Source organism: Etheostoma spectabile, chromosome 8, assembly GCF_008692095.1.
Source record: "Etheostoma spectabile isolate EspeVRDwgs_2016 chromosome 8, UIUC_Espe_1.0, whole genome shotgun sequence".
Lineage (NCBI taxonomy): Eukaryota > Metazoa > Chordata > Actinopteri > Perciformes > Percidae > Etheostoma > Etheostoma spectabile.
The window spans coordinates 3,433,284-3,446,831 of record NC_045740.1 but is presented as its reverse complement, the minus strand read 5'-3'; the positions used below and the strand labels follow the sequence as shown (position 1 = coordinate 3,446,831).

The following is a 13,548-nucleotide window of genomic DNA, read 5'->3' as shown; positions in this document are numbered from 1 at the left end:
AATTGGTTTTGCAGGTAACTTATCATAACCCAAAGTATTGGACAAATTAAAATGTTTAAACCTGAGGATGGCGCTGGGTGATAGGTCAGAGGATAATTGAAGTGATAACAAATTATCCTGATTAGAAGCATTCATTTCTGCGCCGAATTTCATGGCAATCATCATGGAAGCCTATAGCTGTTGAGATATTTTACACAAAAAGAAAAATATCAACCTCATGGTGGTGCTAGAGGAAAAGTCAAGGGATCACCAAAGTCAACTTAATAAACTCTCTGGGGATCATTAATGCACAAAATATCATGGAAAGCCATCCAATATTGATATATTTCTCTCTTGACAAAAGTGGTGGACTGACTGACAGACCGACTCTGTTGTCCCTAGAGATACGCTGCTAGTATGGCTAAACATAAACATAAATCAACTTGTAATTCAGCTCAAAAGCATTTTTTTATTATTACTTATTTTTAACAGCGTTAGTATAGTAGCAGGTCATACAGTATGGATACAATTAGTAAGCATAGCACCAGAATCAATCATTCATTTCTTTTATACAGGCTACATAGATACTGTAGGTATATATGATTCTTAAAAAACGTCTTTGGATAAAGCATGGCAAACAAGCACACTGTTTCTTTATTCTGTACCAATGCCCATTCAATTTTTAGCACACTGTTTACAATTCAAGTATGAATATTAAAAATACACATATGTCATAAGTTACACATCTTAATGGTTATTACAAAATGAAAACAACAACAGGATTACATTTCTGCAAAATGAATGGCACATAGTGCATCAAGTATTCTTAAACTTTCTGATACAGACCTCATAGAACAATTGCCCATCATAAAAATGAATGATGGCCAAAGGTTTTCTAGCTGCTCATTGATTTTATTTATTTATTTATCTTACAGTCATTCTTTTAATCAAAAGAAAGCTGCATTGTCTGTGAGAGAAAAAAAAATCTGCATCTATCTACTTACTTTGGTTAAAGCTTAACATCCAAGTACCAGCATGTTAGGTGGCCTGATAGCTGTAGTAGTGGTCATGGTAGAAGTAATTTATTATGGGTTAAGTACTACTCAAGGGCAGATTTACTCATGCAGTGGTTTTTCTGATACAATATATCTGGCAACCTTGCTAGATTTTCAGCTACATTAATGAGAGGACCATTACGTGCATTATAGGCAGATACTACATCTGCCAAAGAGCCAAAAGCCAGTGTTTAACGTCTCAAGATCAGAGGTAATTCCAGTAGTTCAAAAGCACCATTTAAAATATCCTCATTTAAGGTTAGTGGTTACACACTACAAATAATAGTAGGCTAATACCTTCTTCTTCTTCTTCTTCTTTTTAGCAAAGCAGACATACAGTAGGACAAAAACATTAGACAATGGCTTCACTGTTGGTAGTGGTCATTGTACTTAAAACATAGAAAATATCTACAGTCATTACAGAATAAATATGGTCAAACATAAATATATTACAACACATATCTCGGTAGAGCATGGATGATTGTGAGAGGTAGGGTTTGCAGGTACCTACAGTAGGCCCAATGGAGGGTGTGAGGTGAGACATCACACTTGATTCTGTGTCACAGTGTAAAAGATGAGAACTTGTCTGTGTGGCGTGATTAAAGAAAAACACTTCTAAAAAATAACAGAATCCTCATGGTTTAAAAAAAAAAAGCCACAGAAAATGTTTTTACTGTACTTGAACACTAGGAAATATTGAAATATTCCTTCACAGCACTAGTATATGTTCTATCTCCATGTCTCATATGTCTGGGGACTGTATTTGCAAGTTAAGTTTTGTGAAATACCCGACAACATGCGACAGCAGATAGACTTTAGAAATACACAACAATGAAAAATAAAAATTATCTGAAGTTGTTTTAAATCTAAAAGCTCCTCATGCTTTCTTAAAGTTTGACCTCTGATATAAGGCAGGTCATATCAGTAGTTAGTAGCTAGCTTACTCTTTCTTTACGTCTTGAGCCCCAAAAGACTAGTTTGACATTTTGAGAAATACACTTTCTTGTAAGATGTAGTAAGATGTAAGTAAGATGAAGATACCACGAAGCAGATTGATACCACGCTTATGTCTGTGAGTGGAATTGATCTTCTAATCTAACTCTTAACAAAAAAGTAAATAAGAGTAAATACCAAAATGTCAACTATTCCTTTAATCTTGTTTAAGACCAAGATGATCTGCAATGTAGCTCATTTAGTAGTCTCAAAAAATACAGTGTTTTTGTATTTCTTCTTTTTTATATGTCAGCCTATTGGCTGTCACATTGTAAAATAATAATGCAACCATCCCTTGCATGCTATTTAAATGTTTCTCTGTAGCACTTCTTTGTCACCAGAGAAGTGTGATGATTATTACATACAATATATTGATTTTGATGCTGTCTCATTGATAGCAAGTCAATTAGATAAATGGTAACTAAATTCTTACAGTGTGGCGGTAATAATAAATATCTATGTACCGTGTAAAGTCACATATACCAAGACTAGTTCCAGGTACTTCGTGACGTAATTCTGGAAATACCAGACTTCACTTCAAGAATAACCACAAGAAAAAGTGTTTTTGAAAGATAAAACTTTCTTCCTTGAAGTATTAGGTTTTTCTACTGCTCGTGTAGTTGCTTTTCCAGTGTTTTGAAGTTTTGTATCCCTTTGCATGATGCTTAAAACAAATGCATAACAGTGTCATAAAAAAAGCATTTTCGGTTCCAAAGAAGTGTTTGAAAGTCCATTGCAACACTGTTGGGATGCAAATAGAGCTGGGTCTTCTTTAGAGTTAGCAGTTTGGATGAAGGACCAAGAGTGACCATGTAGTACTGCACAGTACATAGTGTCTTGTATGCTTTAGCTGCCATTTGTTAACTGGGGATGTTACTGTATGATAATTACCGTTAAATGCTTCTCCACCACACTCACAGACGACAACGGGGTCCAACAAATCACTATTATTGCATGTTCCTGGGCTACTGTCTTCAGGATAGATTTAGGGGTTTGGTCTATGCATGGCTCTCAGTGGACTCGAAGAAGTAGGCCGTTGTGAGCCTGGGGAATGCACTTCCCACAGAAACCACCACAGCGGCCGTAGATTCTTGTTCCGTCCTACGGACAAAGACAAATAAGAACGGGTGTGGGCGAGGGCCAGTTTTTCACGGCGAGTACAGACTCTTTATAAATGTCAGTGGGGATTCTTCTTCAGTGAATCAGAGAGAAATACACGGAAATTCCGATGACATTTCAGAGTAATAATCTCATTCCAGTACTCCAAAGACAAAGCACAATTACATCCCAATAACTATATATTTATAACATCATACATTTCTTAAGAGCCAAATGGCATAAGTCATACAATTGTTCAAGACAATTGTTTTATAAATTTACTGTTACCTCAGATCTGTGGACTTTGACGGAAACATAGTTGCCCTGTGATGTCCACTTGGTGGCCTCAGCCACTTTGAGACCGGTGCCAATCAGATTAATGCTGAACTGGCCCTGAAAACACACATCAGACTGAGTTATTTCTGAGCTGTTCTTTAACCGGGAAGGTCAAGCTCAATCATATAGCAAAAAAGATTGTTGGCAATAACTGTGGAATGAGTTGCTTAAATACATATTACTATGGGATTAGCACCTGATATTAAGGAATAGAGTAGTTATTGCCTAGGAAAGGGCATTTTTCCAGCAGCTTCAGGGAATTAGTGCAGCAAATGTTTAGTAAAAATATTTCACTATTTGGGCCACTAACACACACATGGCACAAAAGGACAAATGGAACATTTTTACGAGGCCACAGTGTAGTTTTTCACCAACCTGTGGGCACTTGGCTGCACTATAACAATCTCCCGCTGTAGCAAAGGGTACTGGTCGCCCAAGAAGAGTCTGGGAAAACTGGAGGTCTGTGACTAGTAAACAGCAAAGATACAAATCTAAAGTTACAATGTGTAGAGCAGCAGAAGTAAACATAGACTGAATACAGCTGCTCTAATGTAAATAACCACATAGAGCATCAGTAACTACAGTTTATGCAATTCAATTTTACTGCAGGGTTGATGTCACTTCACTGTCACATCGCCAGATGTTTCTTTCTTTCTAAAAGCCCTTTCCACAAACAAAAGACCTTGCAATGACATTTGGGGTTTGAATGGGAATACAGAAATGAATCTGCATATCCTCTCTAAACCCTTAAGAGCCACAAATGCATCTATTTAATGGTTTTACATTAAACGTAAAAAGTTGTAGAAAGACTATTTTAAAAATCCAAGAGGTAAAAATCGCAGAATGACCTAAAAAGAAAAAAAACTCATATTTGCTATGATGTGTAGCTAGTGAACAGTGACATCCTAACAGTTTTGTAAAAAAGAGAGCAACTAGATAATAAGATTGATAGGAGATGTATTACCCTTGGATCTTATGAATCTTATTTCCCCACCGTTACAGTAGATTTGTAAGGAAACATTTTGAATCAGTGACTCATTTTGAACCTTGTTTTCCCAACTTCAATCCCTATTCACCCTGCATTGTCACACATGATAACCATGACCATTACCTTTTCCTGCCTCCCTTCACATTGCCCGTATAAAATGATGAAAAAGTTCACAAGATGCTTCCCTTCATCTTGAAGTGATTACCCCCCCCTCCCCCCCCGGCTCTCTTCAAGCTGCCTGAAAGCCAAATGAGTACCATTCAGAGGGGTGCAGGAACATGTGCTGTCAGGACCCAGACCAGACGAAAAGATGTAAGGATGACTGTGTAGGTTTTAATCCAACTTCCCCTCAGCACACCCACACCCACAGACACAGACACAGACACACAGACACAGACACAGACACAGACACACACACACACACACACACACACACACACATGCTGTGCACTAATCCACATACTTTAATCAAAGACATACTTGGACACAACAGGGAAGGTGGAGCCAACTGTAATTTAATGAGCAGAGGAATATGGCCTGAAGATGTGTGTATTAGTGTGTCTGTGAAATGTGTGATTGCCTGCATGCTAGTATGAGTAAGTGTTTGATACAGATGCAACTAAATACATGGGTGTGTGCTTGGGTCTTCAGGTCTTGTGTGTGCTCGCCAAAAAAAAAAGATGTGCAAGGCAGCATCACATATTGTCTGTCTGTGCTCGAGAGCAGGCACGCATGGGTGTATGTTGCACGCATGCTTTCCTTTATTCTAATGCTCAAATGTTTGTGCTGAGAGGCCCGGTTTCAAGTCATGGCCTAGTGATGTGAACATGCCGCTGAAAGGTCATCATTTTGACATCAATGCAGAGAGTGTGGGGAAAGCAGCACATATTGCATTTGGACAGTATTAACATTATGGGTCAGAGGGTCAAAACAACACTGATGTGTGGTCTCATTACAATAGACTGTAAGGCAATCACACAGTAATTACGCACTCATTATCCTCAGGGAGCTCAGGTCCAGGCGAACTTTGTGGAAGAGGGTGTATCCTGCTGCCGAGTAGTCATTCCTGCAGTCACAGTCCTGTCTTCGGCTGCCGTTATACGGACATTCAAAGGGGTTGAGCAACCTTTGTATTAAGGACAATGAGCATCATGATTATTCAAAACAAACAGTAATCAAAACACTCCTACAAACACTATATTTTACACACATGGTGTAATACGCAGCAGAGTAATTCTGAATTACACATTACATAATCACAGCTCAAGTGGCAATCAGTCATTGCTGCATTATACACACCTGTGCCCATACACCTCAGAGTAGTTGTCTGTCTGACCGCTGCGCAAGGTCACATACTCCTTGGGGAAATCCGTCTGCATCTCAGAACAGTAAATCTAATGCCAAACACATGGAGACAAAACATAAGAGTCTGTGGGGAAGCTGCAGGTTGAGTCATGATGTGTGTCGGAGCATTTCTGACAGAACATCCACACCTGTAGGATCCGGGACTTGACTTTGAGATAGTATTCCCCATCTATCTTCACACCCAGTCTCATCTGGACATCTCGGCAGGAAGCAAACAACTGGCCTGGCAGAAGAAATATGAACAAGAATGAGAAATTTCAGCGCAACGGCAACGGAGACCCTCACACAGATGTCTGCCACCGCGTCTGAAACTTGTGCAAGCCAGTCAGTAAATCTGTTGTCAACAAATGCCTGAAGGATTGCAAAAGCTAAGTAATCAAACACCACAGTGAGAAAGGATTGTAACCTGGCTCTCATCTTCTTAAAAAAGAGCTGTTAAAAATATCTCATTATTTGTGTCTCCTTTGTTTTCCCAGATTGCTGTAGAGCTCATATCAGGCTGATTAGCTGATTAGCATTAATACTTGACGGCAGAATTGGCTGTCACCCGAGCATATCATTTTAATTTCGGCAGTGACTGACTTGGCAGAAGCCAAGTCAGGAATGAACAGCTCAATGCACGAGTACTGAAAAATCTGAAATGTGGGGGAGTGAACCTACAAACTTTGGCCCGCTGCCGGGTTATAGCACGCTCGCAAGTTCACAATGAAGGCTGCCTTGGCCCTAGCACACACCCCTGAGGCGTTTTGACAGACTGTCCATTTCACAATTTGTAGAAAACTGCTGACTGTCTATTTATTGTTCCACTAAGTAATCACTCCAAGAGGCTTTAAGTGGCAGTCACTGTTCCGCCTAACGTGTTAAAACAAAGCATAAAGTTGAGTTTCTGTAAACGCAATCAGACACAGTGCTGGTTGCCATATACAGCACAGTCAATTTAATTCCATCAATCTATAAATTCCTGGTTGGCAGTGTGCCCTACGTGGATCAGATGGTAACAATTTTGAGTTGTGTACTTAACAGCCAAAAAGACCACTGGGTTGAAATTAAGGAAGAGAAGGTAAAAGAATGAAACAAAAAAGAGTTTAACTCACATTCCCTGTCTTGACATGCAGCTTGAGACTCAGGTCTTTCTAAAGGACGACAGTGTTTGGACGGTTGGCCATTGGAGGTCACACACTCCACTCTGCGCTCCATCACTCCTGCCCCGCAAGTCTGTGAGCACTGGTATACACAGAAAAATACACACAAAACAATTAGCAAATAAGCTGCAATTGGATCAACATCCACAACTGAGGTTAATCATCAGAATACACAAGTCATCAAAATGTTTTGTGAAAAGGGCAATTAGCTAAAGAGGATTTCTCCCTGCCAAACAAGCGCTTTTTGTTTCACCTTGCTCCATGGGCCAACTTTCCAGTAGGTTGTGTGTGGGCAGTCTCTGAGGAGGCAAGGACGAGAGCCAGGAGGGTGGGGCTCAGGGCAGTGGGTGCTGGCAGGAGAGGACTGGGCAGCAGCATACAGGCGCAGAGCCTGAGAGGAGGGCATCACGGAGCAGGAGACTATACGCTGCTGGTAGCCCACATTGCAGCTGGCAGAGCACTGAGCCACACACAGATACACCGATACAGATTGACAGTTACTAAAGACCAGCATGAGTAAATGTATGTACTGAGCAGTAATATCAAATACCAAGGTGGATTTCTTCTTCAGGGCCTTAGTGGTACAAATGTGCTATTGAGAATCTATCATTTGACTCATTGCCCATGCTTTCTTCCCTTTATTAATCAAAATTCTGCCAAAATTAAAAAGCTTTCATTTCATTTTAAATAAAATACTTTTGCTGTTTTTGGTTGGATATTTGGATTGTTGTATTTGAAATAGAACAAAGCTCAGTCTTTATTCCTACCTGTGACCATTCCCCTGTAATCCACATGAAGTGGCAGGGAGATTCTTTGCAGGGCTCGTGTGCTAGTGGCTGGGACGATGTCTCACAGTAATCTTCCTGGACGGGTGTCATCCCTGGGCCCATGCACTCCACCTTCCTGCTTCTTACGCCTTCTCCACAGGTTGCATTGCACTACAAGGAAAATGTAACACGGGAAGAAATCAGTAAGAGTGAATAAGAGTTGACAGAGGGGGGGCAGTGTTGTACTTTCACTAATAACATAAACTCCTGCTTGCCTCTTTATAGCCCCTCCAAATGGACACTCCATATTATGTAAAGGTTTACACAAGCAGAGACAATTAAGAGTTGTGTGACAATGCCAACATTATCTTTTAAAAAGCACAATCCCAAACATGTTGTAGTTGATAACGTTTTCCCTAAAAGATTAAAGTTAAGCTCAGGCCAAGTTTTGGTTTATAGAAGCATTTCAAAGTAATGATAAGGACAAGAATTAAATTATTTAAAAAGTCAGCTGTATGTGGATTTTCATCTGTGAAATAAAAGAGACTGTAAGCTCACAAGGCAACACAGACAGGAATCTGAACACTGCAAACATTCTGCAGCAGGAGGACACAGTGCTATGTCCCTACATGGTGCCCCTCTTTTATGCCTCACTTTCAAGGACAAAGCCTGGGACATTAAAGAAAGATGAGTGAAGAAAAAAAACAGTCTGCTAGCGTGACACAGAAGAGTGATATTCAACACGACAAAAGGGATGATGGCCATCAGTACTTAGAAGTTTTTATATGATTTGCTGACAGATGGTTATCACCAAAGCCCTCACGATTGACGTGAGAGAGCAAGGGTACCTGCAGGTTGTCCATTTAATGGTGCCGATGAAAGAGAGAGAGAGAGAGAGCGGAGATCTCAGCCAATAAAAACCTTAATGAGATGGTTAAACATCTGTTCGGGGGGGACTTGTAGATAGGAAGAGAGAGAACAAATGTGTCTGTACTTACCTCTTCCCACTCACCAGTGACCCAAGTGTAATGTGTGCATTCTGCAGTTTGGCATGGCTGGACAATGGCAGGACGCTGGTGCGCATCACATAGATCCTCTCTGACTCGTCTGCTGCCTTTTAGTCTGCAGTAAACATCTCGGTTCTGAACTCCAAATCCACAGGTGACAGAACACTAGTAAAACAGACACAGAACACACATCTGTACAGCATACTGTATGACCAAGGATGTAAAGGGAGATTAATACTTATTTTCTAACCTCTCACAGAGCTGGTCCTAACGGAGCATTCCACTGATATCACACATGAAGTTCAATACTCGTCATAAGGAGTGCTACTGATGATGTCATCAGGGTTATCTTTGATTAGACTTCATATTTTTCACAAAAAGTCTGTGTCTATAATAAGTGGACACTTAGATAGGGGAGTCTAATGAAAGATGGGAAATGTAGAATCTTGGGCTATAGAGTAAAAGTCAGAATATGTTTTGTCCAGTGAAGGTTTAATTGTTGTTGAACTTAACCTAAACCCTAGTTAAGTTATTTTTAGGTACAAGATGTCATCTCAATGTAAAGTCTATGGCACAGTCTGGAGGGCTTAGGGAAAGACGTGAGTCTGCATTAGCACTGGGCCGTCCAACGTGGAAGCAACCCAATAGAGACAACATGGCATATGTGCTTAGATGTGACAAAATTGTTTGTTTGTCTCATCTATTGTTTTCATGCCCTTGAACAATTCTGTAAATCCAAAACCTGGATCTGTTGCTTCTTTGTGAGACGTATATCTGGGGTCACACAAAGGTCTATCTCAACCATCTCTTTGATGTGCTTTGAGAAGCATACCTGCATACTGAGGAAGTACTCTGAAAGGCTTGAGCTGATCAGCCTGATTTCTCTCCAACTCTCCTACAGACCTCAAAGAACCGTGCCAGGCCTCAGCGATTTCACACAGTCAGAAAAATCTGTCCATTATACAGAGAGTATCAAATTTCCCGAAAACTTCCAGATGTGTTTGTGTTGTTCGTTTCTCGGTGCAATTGTGTGTTATCATTACCGAGTGTGTGGTTGAATGTGAACGGTCAAGGACTTGAGTTTGGAAAGAGATCAAAAAGCACCACAGGAAATAAAAATAAAAGAAATTCTTCTTCTAAAAGCATTAGAAATAAAACCTGCTGTTAAAGTGATTATAGCCACTGTTAATGGTTACAGCTAAAGAAATCTTATACTGTATTCCTGGAAATACCTATATTCCTTTTAAGGACTTAATTTTATATTATTTTGGTTTATTCCCAGGCAGTAAGATATCCAGCTTTGACACAATGAATGTTAATAATTTCATTTTATTTGTGCTATTCACAGTATTAAAAATTACATTTGAAAAATCCAACAACTCTGGATAATCCACAAAACATGCATGCACACTAATATTCCACTATTATTCCGAATATGATAAGATTCCGAATTTGATACTGGTCATGTAAACAGCATATTCAGGTATTCAATTCTGAATAAGGAATTTTTCAGAATATAGCATTTTCCAATTAAGACGTGGAATATTCCGGTATTAATTGTGTTTTAGAGGCATAATTTGGACATGTAAACAGCACAATCGGAATATGCGTTTCAATCGGGGTTCTCACCACAGGCTTGTGGTCAGCTCTGTGTGTTGCTATGATTTCTGAACACAAAACAACCAGCCAACAGTTTGCAAGGCTACAGATCCGATATGACAGAGAAACACAACTACTTTTAAACTTTTAAATTATAAAAGACATGGATATCAAAATCTTTGGATATGCGCAAACATCAAACACGCCGACTTTTTCAAGAAACTGGATGAAGGAATGAAAGAGGGACGCTGTGTTCACACAGTCCAACGAGTACTGTTTTGCATGTCTACATTTAGGCAGCGTGGGCAGTGGTGGCCTAAAAGTTAGAGAAGCAAGCTTGTGATTCGGTTCAATCCCCAGACCGACAGGATAATATCTGGGTGGAGAAAGTGAAATTGCAGCGCTTGTCCCTCCCTCATTACCACCACTGAGGTGCCCTTGAGCCAGGCCCTTAGATCAGACTGTGGTTGTGCTGGGCAGCTTCCAGGTATGAATGTGTAAATGTGTGAATGTGATCAGGGCGTTCCTGCAAAAGAGAGGCTGTGAACCTTCCCTGAATAAATAAAGGTTAAAAAAAAATATTAGTGGAATACTCACTTTCATTAGCCAAGAACAGAACATAGTGTGAATATCGTCCTTTTCGGAATTAGGGCAAAAACCGGAATATTATATGCATGTAAATGTAGTCACTGAGAATTGTCTTTGGAAATTCTTTCTACTAAAGAAATAGACCCTATTTCTGTGTATTATCTGGTGAAACACATTTTATTTTACCAAAGGTATATTTCATGCCTTAAAAACAAGATACAGGCAGATATTTGGGCAAAAAAAAAAGAAACTATCTGCACAGCTGGACAGCTGAGAAAACACCCCCACTCAGAGGTGACTGAGAGGGCCGGGTAGCTGTGGAATAACTCAAACAGTGGGTGCTGAGGTTACAAAGTTGTCACATGCATGGATATTAAGATATAAAACATGTCTTTATGCTCTAGTTGAAGATTTCATGGTTCCTGGTGGTATGCAAAGGAAGATGATGGCTTCCAGACCAGAGAGAGAAAGGGGGGGAACACACGCACACACACCCTCAAAGAGAGGGGAGTGGTAGGAGTCTTGTGAAAGGAGGAGGACGTGGTTCTTCATGGACCTTTTTAGGATTTAACAGTTAGTTGGAATGGAAAAGGGATAGGGTTGATTTTTAAAAAGGGAATGAAACGATTTTTGAAAATATTTTTGAATTAAAAAAGCATGATCAGGAAGCAGTGTTTAGCCATGGGGTGACAGAAAAAAATGTGGTACAAGCATATTCACCGGTCACACACACACACACACACACACACACACACACACACACACACACACACACACACACACACACACACACACACACACACATGCATTTCACAGCTGTAATCAATATCATTTGAACTTGTAGAAGGGGTCAGTCATAATGATGAACCCACAAATAGTTATCACCTGGCTCTACAGAGCTTTATCATGTCTTTTTCCTTTTTCAACCTGACAACTTTACTCTCACTTAGCAATATAAACTTAAAAGTTGATAACATTCCAGTGCACAGATGTTTCCCAAGCCTCCAAGTGGGCAAAAACACGCCTTGATATTGTAGCTTTTAGAGGTAACCAGTGCAAGGTCTTTGTATTTATTGTGTGTTTTTTTTTTTTTTAAACATACAGCATACTTGTTCCTTGGGGTATTCTAACAGAACATGACAAAGAGCATAACAGATCCTTCATCCTTCCATTGTGCTCTATGACTTGAGATATTTATGGTTTTGAATATTTTCTTCCCAGTGGGATCTTTGAAGTGACTTTGAGGCAAAACTGTGTTGCGGCTGCATGCGTCACCTCTTGGTAGTAGATTTAGCGGCTGGGTGGTCGGCTTTGCAATGACTGTGACCTCACCGCTCCTAGCGACATCTCTATGCGTGGCCTCAGCCTGTCTGGTTGCACTAGTGTACAATGGTACGGAAACCTGCTGTGCTTCAGGACGTGTGTCCTTCTTAACATCATGCTTTCGTCTGTATGGGATGTCAAGCTGGGCTGCTCTCAACTATGGCTTTGGATCTCCATATTCACTGTGTTTTGAGCAACAAACAAATTAGATTAAGTTTATGAAATGTGGTTTAAGCGTACAAGCTTTTTTGTGTGTCATGCAACATGCAATGCTCTTGAAACATGGTGGGAAGTGTGTGGTATGATAAAAAGCTTCAAAAGAAGGACCCGCTCAACATAAGGCTGTAGATTGCACTACACAACTACTTTAAAACTTTGACTATTTCAAACCAAACTGATCTTAATGACAGGTGCACTGCATAAACAGTTTTAAATATCCATCCGGTGGTGTTAAGTTCAAACTTGTGGAATTGACACATTATTCTTGACCAACAATAAACTGAGTGGTGATTGGTGTGTACATGTCCCCATCTCAAACCTCTGGGAAAACTTCTGCTGTGTTTGTGCTTGTGTCTCAGCTGCTAGTAGCAGTTACTGTTAGCATGGTCCCTGAGAGAGCCGGGGATATTTTGTGAGCCAGAGGAGATGGCGAGAAGAGCAAACATACCTCCTTCCACTTGTTAGCCTTCCAACTGGGACATCCCCGTAAGCGACAGGCCTTCTGCATCCGTGGCCGAGGCAAATGACCGCAGTGTTCCTCCTCTATTTTGGTTTGGTTCTGATGAACACAGGCTATCTCCCGCTGCTTGGTCCCCCGACCGCAACTCACTGAACACTGGAGAGGGAAGGGGAGAGAGGGGGGATGGGCGGAGAATGAGAGAAAAGAAATGCATATTAGCAAAGTCCTGTAGAAGATCATAACTCTCAATCTTTAATGATAGTGGTCATGATCGTGGTTCCAGAAAGGTATAACAAAAATGTGAGAACTACACATAATATTGTGTATTGGCCTCCACAGAATGTAAAAAGGAATCAACAGAACAATAGGCGTAAACAATAAAGTAACAAAATGTGGTAACACTTAACTTGAAGGTATCTACATAAGAGTGACATGACAGTGTCATGAACACATGACACTGTCATGACACAGTCGTGACAGATGAACCACAACCCTAACCATAACTTTTCATGACAAAACCAAATGACACTTACTAAAAGAAGTGTTATGTCATAAACAATTAAGACTGTTTATAATGTTTATGACACGTTCATTACAGTGTCATGTGACTCTTATGTAGATACCTTCAA

At 40.2% G+C, this 13,548-nt stretch overlaps 1 protein-coding gene across 1 annotated transcript in view; it reads right to left on the bottom strand.

The window, feature by feature from the left end:
- Nucleotides 1-428: 428 nt before the first annotated feature.
- LOC116694092 (A disintegrin and metalloproteinase with thrombospondin motifs 20) overlaps nucleotides 429-13,548 on the bottom strand; it is an 89,001-nt gene continuing 75,881 nt past the window's right edge. Inside the window, exons 29-39 of the mRNA XM_032523564.1 lie at nucleotides 12,908-13,075; nucleotides 8,722-8,895; nucleotides 7,724-7,894; nucleotides 7,210-7,416; nucleotides 6,909-7,038; nucleotides 5,943-6,037; nucleotides 5,749-5,843; nucleotides 5,442-5,575; nucleotides 3,837-3,928; nucleotides 3,414-3,518; nucleotides 429-3,128 (exon numbers count right to left, since the gene is read on the bottom strand). Coding sequence (XP_032379455.1) covers nucleotides 3,039-3,128; nucleotides 3,414-3,518; nucleotides 3,837-3,928; nucleotides 5,442-5,575; nucleotides 5,749-5,843; nucleotides 5,943-6,037; nucleotides 6,909-7,038; nucleotides 7,210-7,416; nucleotides 7,724-7,894; nucleotides 8,722-8,895; nucleotides 12,908-13,075 — 1,461 coding nt within the window. The 3' untranslated portion in view covers nucleotides 429-3,038. The remainder of the gene's footprint in view (nucleotides 3,129-3,413; nucleotides 3,519-3,836; nucleotides 3,929-5,441; nucleotides 5,576-5,748; nucleotides 5,844-5,942; nucleotides 6,038-6,908; nucleotides 7,039-7,209; nucleotides 7,417-7,723; nucleotides 7,895-8,721; nucleotides 8,896-12,907; nucleotides 13,076-13,548) is intronic.